Genomic DNA, 26,345 nt, shown 5'->3' with positions numbered 1-26,345 from the left:
AACCCCCACATCACTAGCTTCTCTTTATACAACCTGCCATCTACCCACCTGGGGACTGAGGGTTATGAGAGAACCCCCACATCACTAGCTTCTCTTTATTCAACCTGCCATCTACCCACCTGGGGACTGAGGGTTATGAGAGAACCCCCACATCACTAGCTTCTCTTTATTCAACCTGCCATCTACCCACCTGGGGACTGAGGGTTATGAGAGAACCCCCACATCACTATCTTGCATGTTCTGCAGCCTTGTAAAGATAAGGAGGGGACGACTGGGAGGCAGGTTGGCATGTATTGTCATGAATCTTGCCCTGGAGGCAGGTTGGCATTTATTGTCATGAATCTTGCCCTGGAGGCAGGTTGGCATTTATTGTCATGAATCTTGCCCTGGAGGCAGGTTAGCATTTATTGTCATGAATCTTGCCCTGGAGGCAGTTCAGCAAAGTATTCCCTAGCTGGCACAGGCACAAAGTAATACAATCAGATTTTAATCCTAACCTCAACCCTAACCACACTGCTAATCCTTCCCTTAAATTAAGACCATAAAACAACATTATTTTCAACAGCCATTTCTGACTTTGCAGCTGACATATCTAGAAGAAAAATCTCACAGTTCTGCCTCCAGGTCAAGATTCATGCCAAACGTCAACATGAGACAGGGAGAAGCAATGTAAAAATCAATAACGAAATTGTTTTCACAATTAACATGCTTTTTCTTGTTTCAAGTATGTTTTATTATGAAAAGTACAATATAACCATGTATACTTGTACAACTATGAAGCGTATGTCCACATATAATTGTACAATTGGTTTTTCCAACATAAAAGACAAGAAATAATCACATTGGTATTTTAACAGTGTTATTGTAAGAGTTTAAATGTTTAAACAGAGGATACATCTAAAACAGGATAAAACAAGTGCAGTATGTTGTGAGAATGTTACTTTAACGTCGACTCATAACGTCACACTATAACTTCATGGGAGTCTTGTGGAAAGACTGCATGTTGTTTTGGGTGGATTGAGTGACGTCTTCATCAACATTTTGCAGAATATTCCGGTAGTATTTTCACCTCTTGTTGGCTGCAGACATTCATAAGGAGTTCCAGTAGTTTATTTGCCATTTGCAGGTATTAAAAGTAATACATACACTGTAATTCCTTGTTGGATCTCTCTCACATACAGGACAGTAAATACCAGAGGAGGCTGCTGAGGGCAGGACGGCTCATAATAATGTCTGGAACAGAGTGAATGAAATGGAACACATGGAAACCACGTGTTTGATACCATTCCACTTATTCCACTCCAGCCATTACAAGCCTGTCCTCCCTAAATAAGGTCCCACCAACCTCCAGTGGTACAAACACAAACAGTAAAATATATCATAAAAAATGCAAAGTGGTAAAAGATCAGAAAAGGAACCCAAAAGGTTCAGTCATGTTGTAATAGTCTGATGACAACAGTTTAGGTTGATGATTTAACAGGCAGATAGAACTGGGATAGAAGCTGTTCTAGAACCTGTGGTCCAGAAACTGATTTAACAGGCAGATAGAACTGGGATAGAAGCTGTTCTAGAACCTGTGGTCCACAAACTGATTTAACAGGCAGATAGAACTGGGATAGAAGCTGTTCTAGAACCTGTGGTCCAGAAACTGATTTAACAGGCAGATAGAACTGGGATAGAAGCTGTTCTAGAACCTGTGGTCCAGAAACTGATTTAACAGGCAGATAGAACTGGGATAGAAGCTGTTCTAGAACCTGTGGTCCAGAAACTGATTTAACAGGCAGATAGAACTGGGATAGAAGCTGTTCTAGAACCTGTGGTCCAGAAACTGATTTAACAGGCAGATAGAACTGGGATAGAAGCTGTTCTAGAACCTGTGGTCCAGAAACTGATTTAACAGGCAGATAGAACTGGGATAGAAGCTGTTCTAGAACCTGTGGTCCAGAAACTGATTTAACAGGCAGATAGAACTGGGATAGAAGCTGTTCTAGAACCTGTGGTCCAGAAACTGATTTAACAGGCAGATAGAACTGGGATAGAAGCTGTTCTAGAACCTGTGGTCCAGAACCTGATTTAACAGGCAGATAGAACTGGGATAGAAGCTGTTCTAGAACCTGTGGTCCAGAAACTGATTTAACACGTGTGAGTGTCCAGTGTGTGTTTGTCAATTGTGTGTGTTTCAGTGTTTATGTGTGTCAGTGTGTGTGTGTTCAGTGTGTTTGTGTGTGTGTATCCAGTGTGTTTGTGTGTGTGTGTGTGTGTGTGTGTGTGTATCCAGTGTGTTTGTGTGTGTGTGTGTGTGTGTGTGTGTCCAGTGTGTGTGTGTGTGTGTATCCAGTGTGTTTGTGTGTGTGTGTATCCAGTGTGTGTGTGTGTGTGTGTATCCAGTGTGTGTGTGTGTGTGTGTGTGTGTGTGTATCCAGTGTGTTTGTGTGTGTGTATCCAGTGTGTGTGTCAAGCGTGTGTGTCCAGTGTGTGTGTGTGTGTCCAGTGAGTGTGTGTGTGTCCAGTGAGTGTGTGTGTCCAGTGTGTGTGTGTTTATCCAGTGTGTGTGTGTTTATCCAGTGGGTCCAGTGTGTGTGTGTGTGTGTGTGTGTCCAGTGTGTTTGTGTGTGTCCAGTGTGTGTGTGTGTCCAGTGTGTTTCCAGTGCGTTTGTATGTCCGTTTGAGTGAGTGTGTGTATGTCATTCCAGTGTTTGTGTTTGTCCAGTTTAAGTGGGTGGCCAGTGTGTGTGTGTTTCAGTGTGTGTGTGTGTGTGTGTCCAGTGAGTGTGTGTGTGTGTGTCCAGTGAGTGTGTGTGTGTATGTGTGTCCAGTGAGTGTGTGTGTGTATGTGTGTCCAGTGAGTGTGTGTGTGTGTGTGTTTCAGTGTGTGTGTGTGTGTGTGTGTGTGTGTGTTCAGTGTGTGTGTGTGTGTGTGTGTGTGTGTGTCCAGTGTGTATGTGTGTGTGTGTGTCCAGTGTGTGTGTGTTGAGTGTGTGTGTCCAGTGTGTATTTATGTGTGTGTCCAGTGTGTGTGTGTCCAGTGTGTGTCCAGTGTGTGTGTGTGTGTCCAGTGTGTGTGTGTGTGTGTGTGTGTGTGTGTGTGTGTGTGTGTGTGTGTGTGTGTGTGTGTGTGTCCAGTTATTATTTCAGGGACACTGAGGAGTCAACATGAACTCTAAATCCTGGATAGAGTGGCTCAGTGAATGTGGAGGTGAATGTGATCAGGTGGGTCAGTGTGTCAGAGGAGGCTCTATAGAAGGACAGAGTGCCGGCTGACCAGTCCAGATACACTCCTACTCTGTGGGGGCTGGAGGAGGGGACGTCTATGGTAGTGAGATGATTATTATGCCTGACAGAGTATCTGTTGTCAGAGCAGAACAGACTCCAGGACTTGTCATTGTATCCAAGCCAACAGTCATTATCCCTTCCTCTCCTGCTGATTCCTTTATATGTCACTCCTATATCAGCCCCCCCACTCCACTCTGCCTCCCAGTAACAGCGCCCAGTCAGACCCTCTCTACACAGCACCTGTCTGCAGTCCTCAAATCTCTCTGGGTGATCAGGATACGGCTGCTCCTCTGTCCTCCATGTCACCTTTCTGTTCTCCTCAGACAGAGAGAGGCGTCTGTGTACTGTGTTTGGGTCCAGTGTGAGATCACAGACATCTGATGGATGAAACCAGACACAATATTAGAAATCATCATCATTCACATTAGAATGTTAACTCACTTTTCACTAATTCATTTAACCTGTTAGGGCTAGGGGGCAGTATTGACACGGCTGGATAAAAAAACATACCCGATTTAATCTGGTTACCACTCCTACCCAGTAACTAGAATATGCATATTCTTATTACATATGGATAGAAAACACCCTAAATTTTCTAAAACTGTTTGAATGGTGTCTGTGAGTATAACAGAACTCATTTGGCAGGCAAAACCCTGAGACATTTTCTGACAGGAAGTGGATACCTGATGTGTTGTATTACCTTTAAACCTATCCCATTGAAAAACACAGGGGCTGAGGAATATTTTGGCACTTCCTATTGCTTCCACTAGATGTCACCAGCCTTTACAAAGTGTTTTGAGTCTTCTGGAGGGAGATCTGACCGAACAAGAGCCATGGAACGATGATGGCCCATTAGACACCTGGCGCGCGAGTTCATGTTGGGTACCCTCGTTCCAATACGTTATAAAAGAGTATGCATTCGTCCACCTTGAATATTATTCATGTTCTGGTTAAAAAAGGCCCTAATGATTTATGCTATACAACGTTTGACATGTTTGAACGAACGTAAATATATTTTTTCCCCTCGTTCATGACGAGAAGTCCGGCTGGCTTAGATCATGTGCTAACAAGACGGAGATTTTTGGACATAAATGATGAGCTTTTTTGAACAAAACTACATTCGTTATGGACCTGTGATACCTGGAAGTGACATCTGATGAAGAGAATCAAAGGTAATGGATTATTTACATAGTATTTTCGATTTTAGATCTCCCCAACATGACGTCTAGTCTGTATCGCAACGCGTATTTTTCTGGGCGCAGTGCTCAGATTATTGCAAAGTGTGATTTCCCAGTAAGGTTATTTTTAAATCTGGCAAGTTGATTGCGTTCAAGAGATGTAAATCTATAATTCTTTAAATGACAATATAATATTTTACCAATGTTTTCTAATTTTAATTATTTAATTTGTGACGCTGACTTGACTGCAGGTTATTGGAGGGAAACGATTTCCTCAACATCAATGCCATAGTAAAACGCTGTTTTTGGATATAAATATGAACTTGATAGAACTAAAAATGCATGCATTGTCTAACATAATGTCCTAGGAGTGTCATCTGATGGAGATTGTAAAAGGTTAGTGCATCATTTTAGCTGGTTTTATGGTTTTGGTGACCCTGTCTTTGAATTGACAAAACATTACACACAACTCTTGTAAATGTACTGTCCTAACATACTCTAAATTTATGCTTTCGCCGTAAAACCTTTTTGAAATCATAAAACGTGGTTAGATTAAGGAGATGTTTATCTTTCAAAGGGTGTAAAATAGTTGTATGTTTGAAAAATTTGAATTTTGACATTTATTTGGATTCAAATTTGCCGCTCTTGAAATGCACCTGCTGTTGATGGAGTGCACCACGGGTGGCACGCTAGCGTCCCACCTAGCCCATAGAGGTTAACCTACGATGGCTCAGCTTCAAGGGAACGTATCTGCTATTTGTATTTCCAGCTAAGTCCCCTCCTGTTCCATGGTTTAACAAGCGATGACCACTCCACTACCATTCAACTACCTCCTCACATGAACTGGAAGGCACGTCTCATGTGGCCCACTCATCCACTGGCACATTGAATGTTTCCTCTCCAAGCACAGTGAGGGAACCCCTGTCAATTTTTCTGTCATTACTTTATGTAGAGTCAATCACAATCACATTATTACACATCTATGATTTGACTCCTTGCTTGGACTAACTCATTCTTAGCTCTTTTGTCTCACTGTGTAGTGTTTTTGTGTTATTGTCTTCCCGGTCAAATCCTGTCCTGCACTGGTCAAGCCTCTGAACACCTCAACTCATGCCTCATACCCTCATTCAATCACTGCTGTGATCCCTTCCCAAAATGGTGTAAGTAGCCCTCTCATTCCTATTCCCCATAATATTGTACTATAAGTGTCTTTATTAAATGCTTCAGGTTAAAATAATTACTCTTTGACGATTTTTGAAAAACATTTTGACGTCTCTGTGGGTCTCCCATCCTCCTCAACAACAGAAATGTCTAATAACGTCTAATACAATTCATAATTAATAATTCTGCAAGTTTTCTGTGTTCAGAAGCCTGATTCTACTCACTGTGGTAGTGTGGAAGTGTTGAGCTGTATTATTTGGCCTGTGGTCCTGTTGCCCCCACCTAGCCCATAGAGGTTAATGTAGATGTTTCTAGGTATCAAAAGGAGAAGTTAAGGTAACTTTAGACTTGTTGAATGATCATATGTTATACTGTATGGTAATATAAAACACACCTATTCACATTAATTACACACACACACACATTGTCAAAGCAACTCTTTGTAAACTTTGGTGTCCCTGATTTCTGCTTCTGTAGAACTACAGCTGATATTTAATATGACCAAGTCAGTAATGATGGTGGTCTTTGACTTAACTTGAATTAAGACTTATTCTTAGTCATATTCTTCACAGCAGTCAACACTCACATTTTCTAAGTCCAGGTTTCATTCTGTTCTCCCCACCATGTTCCACACTGTAGCGGTAAGCAGAAAAACAGACAGTCATTGAGGGATACACACACACACACACACACACACACACACACACACACACACACACACACACACACACACACACACACACACACACACACACACACACACACACACACACACACACACACACACACACACACCACACACACACACACACACACACACACACACACACACACACACACACCTTCAAGCGAATGTTTGTCTGTGTGTGTGTGTCCAGTGTGGGTGTTTGTCTTAACTAGCCTGAAAAGTCAAACATGTCTGATATGAACATTGACATAAACCCTCCACATACTTGAGTTTCTCCAGTCTGCAGTGTGGATCCTCCAGTCCAGCAGAGAGCAGTCTGACTCCTGAGTCTCCTGGGTGATTGTTACTCAGGTCCAGCTCTCTCAGGTGTGAGGGGTTTGACCTCAGAGCTGAGACCAGAGAAGCACAGCCTTCCTCTGTGACTAGACAGCCTGACAGCCTGCAAAGAGTCAAATCATATTAAAACCACACTGCTATTCTTTGGTGGTGAAAATAGTGGCAGTATATTTCTTCAACATATTCAGATACATCAGTGTCATGAAACCTGCCATATCTATTCATAAATTAATGTATCATATTATAAATTACAAATTATCAAAGTTTTGCCTGCAGATAGAAACATGTATAATACAAATATTTGAGTAGACTGACCAGACCAGTTTAAAAGCAGTATCAGTCAAAAGACAGACAGTGAGGTATCAGATTTAGATTGTATTGAGTATACAGTCCACACCATATCTATTTTGACAGTGAAGATAACATTTTAAATGTGGCTCTAAACTCCAACATTTTGGATTTCAGATCAAATGTTTCATATGAGGTGACAGTATATAATGTCACCTTTTATTTGAGCATATTTTACATACAGTTGAAGTCAGAAGTTTACATATACCTTAGCCAAATGCATTTAAACTCAATTTTTACAATTCCTGACATTTAATCCTAGTAAAAATGGAGGTAACATTGACGCATTTGCAGTTTGTTTTGGTTGTGTTTTGCCCAATAATAAAATGGTGGATGATGACTGGATAATTTTCTGTCTAAGTGAGTAGATAACATGTTTCTAAACACTACTAAATGAATCCTGATAACATGATTAATACAAATCATGAATGAATCATGAATAATAATGTGTGAGAAAGTTACAGAAGCTACAACAAAACATGCTAACCTCTCACCATTACCAATAACAGAGGCTACAACAAAACATGCTAACCTCTCACCATTACCAATAACAGAGGTTACAACAAAACATGCTAACCTCTCACCATTACCAATAACAGAGGATACAACAAAACATGCTAACCTCTCACCATTACCAATAACAGAGGCTACAACAAAACATGCTAACCTCTCACCATTACCAATAACGGAGGCTACAACAAAACATGCTAACCTCTCACCATTACCAATAACAGAGGCTACAACAAAACATGCTACCCTCTCACCATTACCAATAACAGAGGCTACAACAAAACATGCTAACCTCTCACCATTACCAATAACAGAGGCTACAACAAAACATGCTAACCTCTCACCATTACCAATAACAGAGGATACAACAAAACATGCTAACCTCTCACCATTACCAATAACAGAGGCTACAACAAAACATGCTAACCTCTCACCATTACCAATAACAGAGGCTACAACAAAACATGCTAACCTCTCACCATTACCAATAACAGAGGATACAACAAAACATGCTAACCTCTCACCATTACCAATAACAGAGGATACAACTAAACATGCTAACCTCTCACCATTACCAATAACAGAGGCTACAACAAAACATGCTAACCTCTCACCATTACCAATAACAGAGGCTACAACAAAACATGCTAACCTCTCACCATTACCAATAACAGAGGATACAACAAAACATGCTAACCTCTCACCATTACCAATAACAGAGGATACAACAAAACAGCTAACCTCTCACCATTACCAATAACAGAGGCTACAACAAAACATGCTAACCTCTCACCATTACCAATAACAGAGGCTACAACAAAACATGCTAACCTCTCACCATTACCAATTACAGAGGCTACAACAAAACATGCTAACCTCTCACCATTACCAATAACAGAGGCTACAACAAAACATGCTAACCTCTCACCATTACCAATAACAGAGGATACAACAAAACATGCTAACCTCTCACCATTACCAATAACAGAGGGGGTTTGATCTTTGTGCCTCCGTTTCTCATTTATCATCATTCACGATTCATTCATGGTTATTCATAATCATGGTAGCATCCACATGAATGTAGAAGTCACTGACAATAGAAGTGAAGTGACTCCAAAATGACAGGACATTATTTACTAATCAGTATCCATTAGGAAAAACATCATCCAAAACACAACCAAGACCAACTGCAAATGAATTCAACAAGTTAGTAGAATCACAAGCCTCACTGCAGGTGTCAGGAATCCCGCTTCCTGAGTCTGTTTCTGCCTGAGCTGACTGTTTTCTGTTTGGTGTCTAAGGGTGCGTTCAGAAACCTATCTGGTTGCCAGGCGACGAAGTTAGGCGGGAGATCTAGTGATTACCCTACACCTGCATCTCATCAACCTTCTGCACACCTGGTCCTGATCATCACCTCTTCATAAGCCCTGAGCTGACATCCATTCCCTGCTGGATCGTTAGCAACGAACAGCCTCATGTTTCCTGAGCTAGTCTTGTTGTTTTGTTCTGGTTACTGGGACAACATGCTAAACTTATGCTAAACTTATGCAACATGCTAAACTTATGACTACTTTAATACACTATAAGTAATATGTCCGAATAATTACGACTTTTTCAAATGGGAGAACTACATGCATAAAGTACTTTCATATCTGATAATACTGACCTCAGAGTCTCCAGTTTACAGTGGGGATTCCCCAGTACAGCAGAGAGCAGCTTCACGCCTGAATCCTTCAGGTCATTGTTACTTAGGTCCAGCTCTCTCAGGTGTGAGGGGTTTGAACTGAGAACTGAGGCCAACACTTTACAGGATGTGTCTGTGAGTTTACAGCCAGTGAGTCTGCCAACACAGAAGAAATACAATGACAGACAGGTTGTATTAAAATGATACGCTTAGCTTTCTCTGTTTACGCTGTTACCCGTTTACAAATAATGTGTTGGGTTTGACCACAGAGCTGAGACCAGAGAAGCACAGCCTTCCTCTGTGACTCCACAGCCTGACAAAGAGATCATGACTTCAAACACATTGTTAATTTAGTGTAGAAGGACAATGGCAGATGCATTTGGTTAATTCTCCTAAACAACATATATATTCTTCTTCTGTGTCCTAGAATTGTATGGTCATATTGTTATACTAATGTGAAAATCAATGCATTTATTCACACACACACACACACACACACACACACACACACACACACACACACACACACACACACACACACACACACACAGCATATAACTTTGTCCAAGTGGTGGTCAGAATGTTTGTATTACCTAGCCTGAAAAGTCAAACATGTCTGATATGAACATTGACATAAACCCTCTACATACTTGAGTTTCTCCAGTCTGCAGTGTGGATCCTCCAGTCCAGCAGAGAGCAGTCTGACTCCTGAGTCTCCTGGGTGATTGTAGCTCAGGTCCAGCTCTCTCAGGTGTGAGGGGTTTGACCTCAGAGCTGAGACCAGAGAAGCACAGCCTTCCTCTGTGACTCCACAGCCTGACAGCCTGCAACGAGATCATCATGACTTCACAAACACACTGTTAATTTAACACCAGTAGTGTAGAAGGATAATGGCAGATGCATTTGGTTAATTCTCCCAAACAACATATAGATTCTTCTTCTGTCTCCTAGAATTGTATGGTCATATTGTTATACTAATGTGAAAATCAATGCATTTATTCAATGTTTTCAATATAATATTATACACATATTATAATGCATATTTTTCTTTAACCTGAATATTTCTTCCTGATGATTAGATTTTATATCTCATTTTATGTACTCACAGAAATGCACTGGAGGCTTTGAACACTGGCAGCAGCCTCAGAAGACCTTCCTCTGATCTGGAGTATTTCTTCAGGTCAAACACATCCAGCTCCTTTTCTGAAGTCAGCAACACAAAGACCAGAGCTGACCACTGTGCAGGTGACAGGTTGGGTTTTGAGAGACTTCCTGAGCTCAGGTAGCTTTGGATTTCCTCCACCAGAGAATGGTCATTCATTTCATTCAGACAGTGGAACAGATTGATGCTCCTCTCTGGAGAGGGATTCTCCCTGATCTTCTCCTTGATGTACTTGACTGTCTCTTCATGGCTCTGTGAGCTGCTTCTTGTCTTTGTCAGTAGACCTCGTAAGTGCTTCTGATTGGACTCCAGTGAGAGGCCCAGAAGGAAGCGGAGGAAAAGGTCCAGGTTTCCCGTCTCACTTTGTAAGGCTTTATCCACAGCACTCTTTTAGAAAGTAACTTCAGGGTTGTCTTTTGTTTTCAGTTTGTTCATTAGATTCTCATTGTTGTTGATGAATGAGAGGAACACATATACAGCAGCCAGAAACTCCTGAATGCTCAGATGAACAAAGCAGTACACCTTGTCCTGGTACAGCCCACATTCCTCTTTAAAGATCTGTGTGCACAATCCTGAGTACACTGAGGCTTCACTGACATCAATGCCAGCCTCCTTCAGGTCTTCTTCATAGAAAATCAGATTGCCATTCACAAGCTGTTGAAAAGCCAGTTTTCCCAGTGACAGAATGCTCTCTTTATTCCAGTGTGGACCTGTCTCTTCTATCCCAAGATACTTTTCATTCTTCTGTTTGGTATGAAACACCACAAGGTGTGTGTACATCTCAGTCAGAGTCTTGGGCATCTCTTCTCTCTTATGTTTCAGCATGTGTTCGAGGACTGTTGCAGAAATCCAACAGAAGACTGGAATGTGGCACATGATGTGGAGGCTCCTTGATCTCTTTATGTGTGAGATGATTCTGCTGGCCAGGTCCTCATCACTGAATCTCTTCCTGAAGTACTCCTCCTTCTGTGGGTCTTTGAACCCTCGTACCTCTGTCACCTGGTCAACACACCCTGAAGGGATCTTATTGGCTGCTGCAGGTCGGGTAGTTATCCAGAGGAGAGCAGAGGGAAGCAGATTTCCCTTGATGAGATTTGTCAGCAGAACATCCACTGAGGTTGACTCTGTGACGTCCCAACAGATCTTGTTCTTCTGGAAGTCTAGGGGCAGTCGGCACTCATCCAGACCATCAAAGATGAACAGAACTTTGTACTTGTCGAAGTTGGAGATTGTTGATTGTTTGGTTTCCATTGAGAAGTTATTGAGAAGTTCAATGAAAGTATTTTCCCCTTTCATCAAATTCAGCTCCCGGAAAGGGAATGAAAATACAAATTGGACATCCTGATTTGCTTTTCCTTCAGCCCAGTCCAGAATGAACTTCTGCACAGAGACTGTTTTTCCAATGCCAGCGACTCCCTTTGTCAGCACAGTTCTGATAAGTTTGTCTTGTCCAGTTAAGGGTTTGAAGATGTCGTTACATTTGATTGCAGTCTCTGGTCTTGCTTGTTTCCTGGTTGTTGTCTCAATCTGTCTCAGCTCATGTTCATTATTGACCTCTCCTGTTCCTCCCTCTGTGATGTAGAGCTCTGTGTAGATCTTATTGAGAAGTGTTGGGTTTCCTTGTTTAGCGATCCCCTCAAATACACATTGAAACTTCTTCTTTAGATTAGATTTGAGTTCACGTTGGCAAATCACAGCAAGCTCATCTGAATCTAGAAATAACACAGAGGATATTAATATTACGTCTGTTTTAATAACTACAGTATTGTAGGACTGTTATAACATTTTAAATTATAATCATTTATTCTCTTAACTGAATGTATAAATGTGTAAATGTTTTCATAATGCATTCCAGACTGGTGTGACTGATTATATTATTATTGGTATTATTGATGGTATTATTAATGTTGTCTCTCTCTCTCTCTCTAAATTAATCACCACATCACATCCCTGCTGCTACTTGATGAGGTCACAAGGTGTTGTGTTAAGGCTGCTACAATATCATTGAGTTACACAGCTACTTTAGCTGTACTTTAGCTACAGCTTTTAAATGTTATAAAACAGCATTCAACATGAGGCAGACAGATCTTACATTTCTCCAGTGTGTCAGCAAGCTCCTTCTGGTTCATTTTCCTCAGGACGTGCAGTGTGATCTTCAGAGCCCCCTCTCTGGCACTGCTCTCCTGCTTCTCATCTTCAGCGTCCACCACTTCCTTATCCTGCTTCTGACTCTCAAAGCCTTCTGGGAGTTCTGGACTAAGAATCCTCTTGAACATCTTCAGCTCGTTCTTCACAAATGTCATCATTTTCTCTTCAAGCATCTGAAATAAATCATGTAAATAAGTTAAGCAAGAGAAGAAATGCTTTCTCATTAACACATTAATGAATAATTGACAGATCAACTTTACTTGAGGTAAACAAAATCAAATGTTCATAACAGGATCACATACACTGAATATAGAGTCCAGGTCTGTTTGATGACTCTGGGAAGACTGACCACTGAGAATCTCTGACTCTGATCTCTCCTGTTGGTTTCTGTGGACAAAACATGAGATTACAGTACACACACACACACACACACACTGTTTTAGGACTATGAAAATGGACTAAAGTAGGAGAAATGACTAGAGACAGTGTTGTTTAACACACTGACCATGACCCATGAGTTCTTCTTACCTTTGTTCAGTAGAAAAGTCTCCCTCTCTAAAGGATATAGGAGGCGCCATAGACTGCTCACTCTTCATGGACACACAGCTGGGTACAGGGGAGGCTGGTCTCTCCTGCTTGATTGGTCTTCAACACAACAGAGACAAACATTACATCTCTCATCTACTCTGATCTCAGATGGGAAACATAAGAAGAGTTTTATTCCAAAACGCTACATTTCACTTTACAGAAACGTTTGTAATTTGCCTTTATTGTTTAAAGAAATTATGAAAGAGATTGTTGTGTTTTTTCACTATCTAATCATGGCATGGGGTTGTTCAATGACAGACATGTATTTGTTTAAAATCTATCACTTGATGGTTTCATTTCAGAGAGACAAATAATGTTTTTTGCTAAATGCTATATATCTGCCTCACTCTCAGAGAAATCAGTAGTACTGCTAGGTTTAATACAGTAATAATATATATCTGCCTCTCAGAGAAATCAGTAGTACTGCTAAGTTTAACACAGTAATAATATATATCTGCCTCACTCTCAGAGAAATCAGTAGTACTGCTGGGTTTAATACAGTAATAATATATATCTGCCTCTCAGAGAAATCAGTAGTACTGCTAGGTTTAACACAGTAATAATATATATCTGCCTCACTCTCAGAGAAATCAGTAGTACTGCTAGGTTTAACACAGTAATAGTATATATCTGCCTCACTCTCAGTGAAATCAGTAGTACTGCTAGATTATACACAGTCAAATATAACATAGTACTACATTTTTAATAAAGATATGTACAAATGATACATTTGTGACATCAATATATATATATTTAAAAAAATATTCAAGAAATGTATATGTGATCTGTTTGTAAAACATTTACATTTGACACTTTTGTCATTTAGCAGATGTTCTGGCAGGTTTATGGTTCCCCCCTAGACTCTCAGGAGTTAAAACACTCAGGTCAGGGAGAGTTGGAGAGGCAGGTTTATGGTTCCCCCCCTAGACTCTCAGGAGTTAACACACTCAGGTCAGGGAGAGTTGGAGAGGCAGGTTTATGGTTCCCCCCTAGACTCTCAGGAGTTAACACACTCAGGTCAGGGAGAGTTGGAGAGGCAGGTTTATGGTTCCCCCCCTAGACTCTCAGGAGTTAACACACTCAGGTCAGGGAGAGTTGGAGAGGCAGGTTTATGGTTCCCCTAGACTCTCAGGAGTTAACACACTCAGGTCAGGTAGAGTTGGAGAGGCAGGTTTATGGTTCACCCCTAGACTCTCAGGAGTTAACACACTCAGGTCAGGGAGAGTTTTAGAGGCAGGTTTAGGGTGTGTTTGTATGTGTCTTTTGTGGGAGATTGTTTGTGTGCACTGCGTTTGTTTGAGCCTGCCACACTGTTGCCGTTGTGAGTATTGTTTATTGTTTTTGTTTTTTCCTGTGGATGCCTTTCGTTTTTTTCCAATTAAAAGAATGAGTATCCACATACCCGCTGCATGTTGGTCCTCCTTTCCTCAACACAACGAAATCCGTGACAGAATCTCCCACCAAACCAGGACCAAGCAGCAGAGGATCGAGGAGGAAGGATGGACGCGGGCAGAGATAAGAAGGAGCGTTTCCAGGGCTATGGAAGAGTTTAGTAAACTCGAGAGGCAGCCCCAATAATTTTTTGGGGGGGTCACAAGGGCAGTTTTGCGGGGCAAGAATGGAGCCCCAGGCAAGCTCCCCGCACTAACATGGAGGTGCGTGTCTCCAGGTTGGCACGTCCAGTACCAGCCCCACGCACAAGGCATCTAGTGCGTAAACCCAGCCTCGCCAGTCTAAAGTTGCCAGAGCTGCCCTTCAGTCAAGAGTCGCCAGAGCTGCCCGTCAGTCAAGAGTCGCCAGAGCCGCCCGTCAGTCAGGAGTCGCCAGAGCTGCCCGTCAGTCCGGAGTCGCCAGAGCTGCCCGTCAGTCCGGAGTCGCCAGAGCTGCCCGTCAGTCCGGAGTCGCCAGAGCTGCCCGTCAGTCCGGAGTCGCCAGAGCTGCCCGTCAGTCCGGAGTCGCCAGAGCTGCCCGTCAGTCCGGAGTCGCCAGAGCTGCCCGTCAGTCCGGAGTCGCCAGAGCTGCCCGTCAGTCCGGAGTCGCCAGAGCTGCCCGTCAGTCCGGAGTCGCCAGAGCTGCCCGTCAGTCCGGAGTCGCCAGAGCGGCCAGACTGCCCGGATCTGCCCGAGCGGCCAGACTGCCCGGATCTGCCCGAGTGCCCCGACTGCCCTCCGGGTCTGCCAGAGTGGCCCGACTGCCCTCCGGGTCTGCCAGAGTGACCCGACTGCCCTCCGGGTCTGCCAGAGTGGCCCGACTGCCCTCCGGGTCTGCCAGAGTGGCCCGACTGCCCTCCGGCCCAGCCCGAGTGGCCCGACTGCCTGGAACGGCCAGAACCGGAGCCACCTCTGGATATAGGTGGGTTGGGGAGGGGGGGTGTAGCACAGTGCCGTCGGTGACGGCAGCCACCCTCCCTTCCCTCCCTTTAGTTTAGGGGGATTTTTTTTGTTGTTGTTTGGGTTTTTGTTCTTCTTGAGGTGCTTCCGGGGTTAGCACATTTAGGGGGTGGTACTGTCACGTCCTGGCCAGTAGAAGGGTTCATTGTTATTGTAGGTTGGTCAGGACCTCAACACGACGAAATCCGTGACACTCGGGAGTTAACACACTCAGGTCAGGGAGAGTTGGAGAGGCAGGTTTATGGTTCCCCCCTAGACTCTCAGGAGTTAACACACTCAGGTCAGGGAGAGTTGGAGAGGCAGGTTTATGGTTCCCCCCTAGACTCTCAGGAGTTAACACACTCAGGTCAGGGAGAGTTGGAGAGGCAGGTTTATGGTTCCCCCCCTAGACTCTCAGGAGTTAACACACTCAGGTCAGGGAGAGTTGGAGAGGCAGGTTTATGGTTCCCCCCTAGACTCTCAGGAGTTAACACACTCAGGTCAGGGAGAGTTGGAGAGGCAGGTTTATGGTTCCCCCCTAGACTCTCAGGAGTTAACACACTCAGGTCAGGGAGAGTTGGAGAGGCAGGTTTATGGTTCCCCCCTAGACTCTCAGGAGTTAACACACTCAGGTCAGGGAGAGTTGGAGAGGCAGGTTTATGGTTCCCCCCTAGACTCTCAGGAGTTAACACACTCACGTCAGGGAGAGTTGGAGAGGCAGGTTTATGGTTCCCCCCTAGACTCTCAGGAGTTAACACACTCAGGTCAGGGAGAGTTGGAGAGGCAGGTTTATGGTTCCCCCCTAGACTCTCAGGAGTTAACACACTCAGGTCAGGGAGAGTTGGAGAGGCAGGTTTATGGTTCCCCTAGACTCTCAGGAGTTAACACACTCAGGTCAGGGAGAGTTGGAGAGGCAGGTTTATGGTTCCCCCCCTAGACTCTCAGGAGTTAACACACTCAGGTCAGGGAGAGTTGGAGAGGCAGGTTTATGGTTCCCCCCTAGACTCTCAGGAGTTAACACACTCAGGTCAGGGAGAGTTGGAGAGGCAGGTTTATGGTTCCCCCCTAGACTCTCAGGAGTTAACACACTCAGGTCAGGGAGAGTTGGAGAGGCAGGTTTATGGTTCCCCCCTAGACTCTCAGGAGTTAACACACTCAGGTCAGGGAGAGTTGGAGAGGCAGGTTTATGGTTCCCCCCTAGACTCTCAGGAGTTAACACACTCAGGTCAGGGAGAGTTGGAGAGGCAGGTTTATGGTTCCCCTAGACTCTCAGGAGTTAACACACTCAGGTCAGGGAGAGTTGTAGAGGCAGGTTTATGGTTCCCCCCTAGACTCTCAGGAGTTAACCTCTCTGGGCTAGGCGGGACGAATTCGTCCCACCTACGCAACAGCCAGTCTAATCCAGTGGCGCGATTTTCAAATACCTTAGAAATGCTATTACTTCAATTTCTCAAACATATGACTATTTTACAGCTATTTAAAGACAAGACTCTCGTTAATCTAACCACACTGTCCGATTTCAAAAAGGCTTTACAACGAAAGCAAAACATTAGATTATGTTGGCAGAGTACCCAGCCAGAAATAATCAGACACCCATTTTTCAAGCTAGCATATAATGTCACAAAAACCCAAACCACAGCTAAATGCAGCACTAACCTTTGATGATCTTCATCAGATGACAACCCTAGGACATTATGTTATACAATACATGCATGTTTTGTTCAATCAAGTTCATATTTATATCAAAAACCAGCTTTTTACATTGGCATGTGACGTTCAGAACTAGCATACCCCCCGCAAACTTCCGGGGAATTAATAACAATTTACTAAATTACTCACGATAAACGTTCACAAAAAGCATAACAATTATTTTAAGAATTATAGATGCAGAACTCCTCTATGCACTCGATATGTCCGATTTTAAAATAGCTTTTGGGTGAAAGCACATTTTGCAATATTCTAAGTACATAGCCCAGCCATCACGGGCTAGCTATTTAGACACCCACCAAGTTTAGCCTTCACCAAAATCAGATTTACTATTACAAAAGTTTGATTACCTTTAGTTGTCTTCGTCAGAATGCACTCCCAGGACTGCTACTTCAATAACAAATGTTGGTTTGGTCCCAAATAATCCATCGTTATATCCGAATAGTGGCGTTTTGTTCGTGCGTTCCAGAAACTATCCGAAATGGTAAATCAGGGTTACGAGCATGGCGCAATTCGTGACAAAAAAAATCTAAATATTCCATTACCGTACTTCGAAGCATGTCAACCGCTGTTTAAAATCCATTTTTAGGCAATTTTTCTCGTAAAAAAGCGATAATATTCCGACCGGGAATATCCTTTTAGGTAAACAGACAAAGGAAAAGAAAGCTTTCGGTCGACGCGGGCACGAGCCTGAGTCTCACAGTACTGTAACCAGCCACTACCCAAACGCGCTACTTTGTTTCAGCCAGAGCCTGCAAAGCCACGATTCAGCTTTTTGCCGCCTTCTGAGAGACCATGTGAGCCGTAGGAAGTGTTACGTTATAGCAGAGATCCTTTGTAATTGATAGAGATGGCAAAGAAGTTCAAGAAATTGTCAGACAGGGTACTTCCTGTACAGAATCTTCTCAGGTTTTGACCTGCCATTTGAGTTCTGTTATACTCACAGACACCATTCAAACAGTTTTAGAAACTTTAGGGTGTTTTCTATCCAAAACCAATAATGATATGCATATTCTAGTTACTGGGCAGGAGTAGTAACCAGATTAAATCGGGTACGTTTTTTATCCAGCCGTGTCAATACTGCCCCCTAGCCCTAACAGGTTAACACACTCAGGTCAGGGAGAGTTGGAGAGGCAGGTTTATGGTTCCCCCCTAGACTCTCAGGAGTTAACACACTCAAGTCAGGGAGAGTAGGAGAGGCAGGTTTATGGTTCCCTCTAGACTCTCAGGAGTTAACACACTCAGGTCAGGGAGAGTTGGAGAGGCAGGTTTATGGTTCCCCCCTAGACTCTCAGGAGTTAAGACACTCAGGTCAGGGAGAGATGGAGAGGCAGGTTTATGGTTCCCCCCTAGACTCTCAGGAGTTAAAACACTCAGGTCAGGGAGAGTTGGAGAGGCAGGTTTATGGTTCCCCCCCCTAGACTCTCAGGAGTTAACACATTCAGGTCAGGGAGAGATGGAGAGGCAGGTTTATGGTTCCCCCCTAGACACTCAGGAGTTAAAACACTCAGGTCAGGGAGAGTTGGAGAGGCAGGTTTATGGTTCCCCCTTGACGATCAGGCTCTGGTTGTGGGGGATGTTCAGCTTGGGGTTGTGAGGTGCTGATAACAGTCACCCGTATGGAATTCGTAAAAGAGCTGTTTCCCAAAACCATTAATAACGTTGCACTTGGAAAATGCTCGTAATCTAACACCTGCCTCAGACCACTCGTAGAACAGCTGAGTGAGTCGTTAGATGCTTTTTTACCCTCCCGCGTGACTTTATACACAGAAGATCTCAACTAAACATAGAATCACATGGTTTATCAGTCTCTCTGACCACCGATAAATTCACAACAAAGTTGTCAATGTCTTTGCAATTTATACAAACAAGCGACATATAAAATGATGCTTAAAATGAAAACCTGAGATGACTGCATTAAACAGCAGCTATAAGCCTCTTTCAAACATATTGACATACATTTCATGTTCAATCAGTTGAGTTCTGTTTTGCTACATGTAGGCTACCGTCTAATTTGGCTCAACCAACGTGAATAGAGGTGCAACCAAAAACATTCAATTGTTGAAAAGAAAAAGTTTAAGAAATATTTAATGTTTCAGCTTTCAATGGCCTTCCTCAGAATAATCACACAAAGGGAATGGACAAGTTCATGTAGGGCATGGGGAAGACAATTAGGGAGAAACTCTCTTCAGCTGGTGGCGCTAATGAGAGAGGGTGTGGTAGACTATACACCTCTGGCCTGCTCGCCTCCCTACCTCTGAGGAAGCACAGTTCCGGCTCAGCCCAGTCAAAACTGTTCGCTTCTCTGGCACCCCAATGGTGGAACAAGCTCCCTCACGACGCCAGGACAGCGGAGTCAATCACCACCTTCCGGAGACACCTGAAACCCCACCTCTTTAAGGAATACCTAGGATAGGATAAAGTAATCCTCCTAACCCCACCCCCCCCCCACCCCCCTTAAAAGATTTAGATGCACTATTGTAAAGTGGTTGTTCCACTGGATATCATAAGGTGAATGCACCAATTTGTAAGTCGCTCTGGATAAGAGCCTCTGCTAAATGACTTAAATGTAATGTAAATGGTCCTCAGGGTGAGGGCTACTGTGGGCAATGTCTCCTCCTAGTGGTCAAATACAGTAATGGAACCTGTACAACTATTTGGGAGACAGGGCAAGCATAACTCAACTGCAGTATCTATAATTATTGTAAAACATTGCCATGTAACACATGTCCAATATATTAGGTATTGGAAAATAAACAAGTTCGGAGGGGTGGATATTTCAAGTGCCGTAGATATAACTGATTTAAAACCATTACTATATAATAAACAGGTCTAACACAACTGGTTTGGACAATAGTGAGCTAGTAACCTTTTCCGTCAACGAACAAGAAGTACATTTGGCTCCAAAAGCCAAAGTATGACCTTTAACAAAAACATACTATAGTCCTTCTGTAGGTTAAGACCTCTGGGACGAAACATACTATAGTCCTTCTATAGGTTAAGACCTCTGGGACTAAACATACTATAGTCCTTCTATAGGTTAAGACCTCTGGGACTAAACATACTATAGTCCTTCTATAAGTCAAGACCTCTGGGACTAAACATACTATAGTCCTTCTATAGGTTAAGACCTCTGGGACTAAACATACTATAGTCCTTCTATAGGTTAAGACCTCTGGGACTAAACATACTATAGTCCTTCTATAAGTCAAGACCTCTGGGACTAAACATACTATAGTCCTTCTATAGGTTAAGACCTCTGGGACTAAACATACTATAGTCCTCTAGGTTAAGACCTCTGGGACTAAACATACTATAGTCCTTCTATAGGTTAAGACCTCTGGGACTAAACATACTATAGTCCTTCTATAGGTTAAGACCTCTGGGACTAAACATACTATAGTCCTTCTATAGGTTAAGACCTCTGGGACTAAACATACTATAGTCCTTCTATAGGTTAAGACCTCTGTGGACTGAAGTATATATAACATAATATAGTCCTTCTATAGGTTAAGACCTCTGGGGACTGAAGTATCCATAACATACTATAGTCCTTCTATAGGTTAAGACCTCTGGGACTAAACATACTATAGTCCTTCTGTAGGTTAAGACCTCTGGGGACTAAACATACTATAGCCCTTCTATAGGTTAAGACCTCTGGGGACTGAAGTATCTATAACATACTATAGACCTTCTATAGGTTAAGACCTCTGGGACTAAACATACTATAGTCCTTCTGTAGGTTAAGACCTCTGGGGACTAAACATACTACAGTCCTTCTATAGGTTAAGACCTCTGGGGACTGAAGTATCTATAACATACTATAGTCCTTCTATAGGTTAAGACCTCTGGGACTAAACATACTATAGTCCTTCTATAGGTTAAGACCTCTGGGACTAAACATACTATATTCCTTCTGTAGGTTAAGACCTCTGGGGACTGAAGTATCTACAACATACTATAGTCCTTCTATAGGTTAAGACCTCTGGGACTAAACATACTATAGTCCTTCTATAGGTTAAGACCTCTGGGACTAAACATACTATTGTCCTTCTGTAGGTTCAGACCTCTAGGACTAAACATACTATAGTCCTTCTATAGGTTAAGACCTCTGGGGACTGAAGTATCTATAACATACTATAGTCCTTCTGTAGGTTAAGACCTCTGGGACTAAACATACTATAGTCCTTCTATAGGTTAAGACCTCTGGGGACTGAAGTATCCATAACATACTATAGTTCTTCTATAGGTTAAGACCTCTGGAGACTGATGTATCCATAACATACTATAGTCCTTCTATAGGTTAAGACCTCAGGGGACTAAACATATGATAGTCCTTCTATAGGTTAAGACCTCTGTGGACTGAAGTATCTATAACATAATATAGTCCTTCTACAGGTTAAGACCTCTGGGGACTGAAGTATCCATAACATACTATAGTCCTTCTATAGGTTAAGACCTCTGGGACTAAACATACTATAGTCCTTCTATAGGTTAAGACCTCTGGGACTAAACATACTATAGTCCTTCTGTAGGTTAAGACCTCTGGGGACTAAACTTACTATAGTCCTTCTATAGGTTAAGACCTCTGGGGACTGAAGTATCTATAACATACTATAGTCATTCTATAGGTTAAGACCTCTGGGACTAAACATACTATAGTCCTTCTGTAGGTTAAGACCTCTGGGGACTAAACATACTATAGTCCTTCTATAGGTTAAGACCTCTGGGGACTGAAGTATCCATAACATACTATAGTCCTTCTATAGGTTAAGACCTCTGGGACTAAACATACTATAGTCCTTCTATAGGTTAAGACCTCTGGGACTAAACATACTATATTCCTTCTGTAGCTTAAGACCTCTGGGGACTGAAGTATCTACAACATACTATAGTCCTTCTATAGGTTAAGACCTCTGGGACTAAACATACTATAGTCCTTCTATAGGTTAAGACCTCTGGGACTAAACATACTATTGTCCTTCTGTAGGTTCAGACCTCTAGGACTAAACATACTATAGTCCTTCTATAGGTTAAGACCTCTGGGGACTGAAGTATCTATAACATACTATAGTCCTTCTGTAGGTTAAGACCTCTGGGACTAAACATACTATAGTCCTTCTGTAGGTTTCTGTGGACAACACATGAGATTACATCTCCTCGTGCAGGGTACACACACACACAAACACACACATACACACATCCCACACACACACACACACATACACACACACACACACACAGGGAGGGAACGTTGTGTTTGTTTAATATTGTTTTAGGACTATAGAAATGGATAAAAGGATTAGCCTATGGATTACGAAAACAACAAAAAGAAATGTGAAAATGGGAGAGGAGAAATGACTAGAGACAGTGTTGTTTAACTCACTGACCATGACCCATGAGTTCTTCTTACCTTTGTTCAGTAGAAAAGTCTCCCTCTATAAAGTATATAGGATGTTCCATAGACTGGTCACTCTTCATGGACACACAGCTGGGGACAGTGGAGGCTGGTCTCTCCTGCTTGATTGGGCTTCAACACAACAGAGACAAACATTACATCTCTCATCTACTCTGAGCTCAGATGGGGAAACATAAGAGTTTCATTACAAAACGCTATAAATCACTTTTCAGAAATGTTGGTAAATTATCTCATTGTTTAAAGAAATGATTAAACCACTACAAGGCTTTATAAAGACTTTTAAAGTGGGTAATTTCCACATAAAATGCACATTTGCTGTTATTTTCCCGACGTGAGAAACTGGGTCGAATTAACATGGCATCTGTAAGTGAATTCATCTTTAGATATCTAGGTGAGACAACCACATATCACAGTCAGATATACAAGATACAAATATTCCATTCCTGCTAAACAATGGATAAATAGATATCTAGGTGGATATATAGATATCTAGGTGGATATATAGATATCTAGGTGGATATATAGATGTCTAGGTGGATATATAGATATCTAGGTGGATATAAAGATGTCTTGGTGGATATATAGAATATATAGATGTCTAGGTGGATATATAGATATCTAGGTGGATATATAGATATCTAGGTGGATATATAGATATCTAGGTGGATATATAGATGTCTAGGTGGATATATAGATGTCTATGTGGATATACAGATATCTAGGTGGATATATAGATATCTAGGTGGATATATAGCGTTTTAGAAAAAAACATATTTTCATACAGATCTAAAATCTAGAACAGTTATATAGAATGTCCCCATTAGCAATCATTTCTGAATAAAAAGCATTTTAGAACATACATTCTTAAACAATATTGTCAGCTCACCTCTTAGTTTTGGTGTCATGTCCCCCAGAGACACTCATTTTAGAGGCGGGCCCCCCCTCCTCTCTCTCCCCAGAGAGACTCATTTTAGAGGCAGGGACCACCTCCTCTATCTCCCCAGAGAGACTCATTTTAGAGCACTGAGCCCTAAACAGAGAAACAGAGATCCAACATGTTGGTTGTGGTCAACAGTGACCCCTAAACAGAGATCCAGCATGTTGGTTGTGGCTAACACAGTGACAACTAAACAGAGATCCAACATGTTGGTTGTGGTTAACACAGTGACAACTAAACAGAGATCCAGCATGTTGGTTGTGGTTAACACAGTGACAACTAAACAGAGATCCAGCATGTTGGTTGTGGTTAACACAGTGACAACTAATTATTTTATTCATTATCTCTTAGAAATAAAACCGTTTACAGACACATCCAAACAGTCAGGTGATTTAATGCAATTACTTTTTCTAGCCCAATGACTACTCAAAACCCTCCCACAATGCCTGAAAACTAACTAATAGCCCCTGATAGGCCTACATCTTATTTTGGGGTGGCAGGTAGTCTAGTGGTTAGAGCGTTGGGGTGGCAGGTAGCCTAGTGGTTAGAACGTTGTGGCGGCAGGTAGTCTAGTGGTTAGAGCATTGGGGCGGCAGGTAGCCTAGTGGTTAGAGCGTTGGGGCGGCAGGTAGCCTAGTGGTTAGAGCATTGGGGTGGCAGGTAGCCTAGTGGTTAGAGCGTTGGGGCGGCAGGTAGCCTAGTGGTTAGAGCGTTGGGGCGGCAGGTAGCCTAGTGGTTAGAGCGTTGGGGCGGCAGGTAGCCTAGTGGTTAGAGCGTTGGGGCGGCAGGTAGCCTAGTGGTTAGAGCGTTGGGGCGGCAGGTAGCCTAGTGGTTAGAGCGTTGGGGCGGCAGGTAGCCTAGTGGATAGAGTGTTGGTGCGGCAGGTAGCCTAGTGGTTAGAGCGTTGGTGCGGCAGGTAGCCTAGTGGTTAGAGCGTTGAGGCGGCAGGTAGCCTAGTGGATAGAGTGTTGGTGCGGCAGGTAGCCTAGTGGTTAGAGCGTTGAGGCGGCAGGTAGCCTAGTGGTTAGAGCGTTGGGGCGGCAGGTAGCCTAGTGGATAGAGTGTTGGTGCGGCAGGTAGCCTAGTGGTTAGAGCGTTGAGGCGGCAGGTAGCCTAGTGGTTAGAGCGTTGGTGCGGCAGGTAGCCTAGTGGTTAGAGCGTTGAGGCGGCAGGTAGCCTAGTGGATAGAGTGTTGGTGCGGCAGGTAGCCTAGTGGTTAGAGCGTTGGGGCAGTAACCGAAAGGTTGCAGGATTGAATCCCAGAGCTGACAAGGTAAAGATCTGTCGTTCTGCCCCTGAACAAGGCAGTTAACCCACTGTGTTCCCCGGTAGGCCATCATTGTAAATAAGAATTTGTTATTAACTGACTTGCCAAGTTAAATAAAGGTTTAAAAAAAATGATGTGTTAACCTTCAGTAGCTGTAGTATAATACTATGGTAATGAACTGAAGAGGTCTATCTAATATTAATACTATGGTAATGAACTGAACAGGTCTATGAATCTAATATTAATACTATGGTAATGAACTGAACAGGTCTATGAATCTAATATTAATACTATGGTAATGAACTGAACAGGTCTATGAATCTAATATTAATACTATGGTAATGAACTGAACAGGTCGATGCTTGTCAACAACAGCCAGTGTTTTATTACCTGTAGCCTAATCTGACTGTTACCTTCAATCTAATGCATTCTAACATCTTACCATGGTCACACTTGATAACTGTCACGACTCCTACCGAGGGTGGCCCCTCTCCCTGTTCGGGTGGCGCTCGGTGTTCGTCGTCCCCGGGCTACTAGCTGCCACCGATCCCCTTTTCGTTTTTCTGTTGGTTATGTCTTTATTAGTTGCACCTGTGTTCATTTAGGTAATTAGTGGTGTTATTTAAGGCCGCTCCCCCACCGGTTCTGTGTGTGGGCTTGTTACGTTTTGTTTCACTGTGTTTGTGTAGTGGATCGTGTTTTGGACTTTGGGTTTTGTTACGCCCTGTTGTTTTTGGGCATTTTCTCTTTTGTGGTACTTATTAAATAGTATTGTACCAAACATTTTTCTGCCTACTGCGCCTGACTCCACACCCACAACGTCCAAGCGTTACAATAACTTCCTACTGAATTAACTCAACATGGACATTAATAGTTGCATAATAACACAAGGCTACAACAACAATAAACTGAAGTTATAGGCTATTTATTAAATCCATTTACCAGCTCCAGGTAGGCTACACAAGTGACACAAAATGATTTGCAACGACTCCTGTCATTTCAACATATTTATAGTATTAAATGGTAGGCTACAATAGCCTAGGTAGGCATAAAGATTAATAGGCTACAGTAGCCTAGATAGGCATAAAGATTAATAGGCTACAGTAGCCTAGATAGGCATAAAGATTAATAGGCTACAGTAGCCTAGATAGGCATAACGATTAATAGGCTACAGTAGCCTAGATAGGCATAAAGATTAATAGGCTACATTAGCCTAGATAGGCATAAAGATTAATAGGCTACAGTAGCCTAGATAGGCATAACAATTAATAGGCTACAGTAGCCTAGATAGGCATAAAGATTAATAGGCTACATTAGCCTAGATAGGCATAAAGATTAATAGGCTACAGTAGCCTAGATAGGCATAAAGATTAATAGGCTACAGTAGCCTAGATAGGCATAAAGATTAATAGGCTACAGTAGCCTAGATAGGCATACAGATTAATAGGCTACAGTAGCCTATATGGGCATAAAGATTAATAGGCTACAGTAGCCTAGATAGGCATAACGATTAATAGGCTACAGTAGCCTAGATAGGCATAAAGATTAATAGGCTACATTAGCCTAGATA

The 26,345-nt window shown here is 42.7% G+C and overlaps 1 protein-coding gene across 1 annotated transcript; it reads right to left on the bottom strand.

Moving 5' to 3' along the window:
• Positions 1 to 10,730: 10,730 nt before the first annotated feature.
• Positions 10,731 to 12,689, bottom strand: LOC145877298 (protein NLRC3-like). Its single transcript, XM_082972607.1, has 2 exons — positions 12,433 to 12,689; positions 10,731 to 12,046 (listed from the first exon to the last, which is right to left on the bottom strand). The coding sequence occupies exons 1-2, from the start codon at positions 12,659 to 12,661 to the stop codon at positions 10,731 to 10,733; spliced, it is 1,545 nt and encodes a 514-aa protein (XP_082828733.1). The 5' UTR covers positions 12,662 to 12,689.
• Between the last annotated feature and the right edge of the window lie 13,656 nt (positions 12,690 to 26,345).

This window comes from Salmo salar, unplaced genomic scaffold (assembly GCF_965601325.2).
Source record: "Salmo salar unplaced genomic scaffold, fSalSal1 ptg000838l, whole genome shotgun sequence".
NCBI classification, from domain to species: Eukaryota; Metazoa; Chordata; class Actinopteri; order Salmoniformes; family Salmonidae; genus Salmo; species Salmo salar.
Note: the sequence above shows the minus strand (reverse complement) of the source record. Positions and strands in the feature narration are given on the sequence as shown.

Bases quoted from the DNA above. Each gene is read 5' to 3' on its own strand.
- LOC145877298 (XM_082972607.1), bottom strand. From the start codon at position 12,661: ATGCTTGAAGAGAAAATGATGACATTTGTGAAGAACGAGCTGAAGATG. The intron at 12,047-12,432 runs GTAAGATCTGTC...TTCTAGATTCAG, and splicing joins TGCTGACACACTGGAGAAAT to ATGAGCTTGCTGTGATTTGC.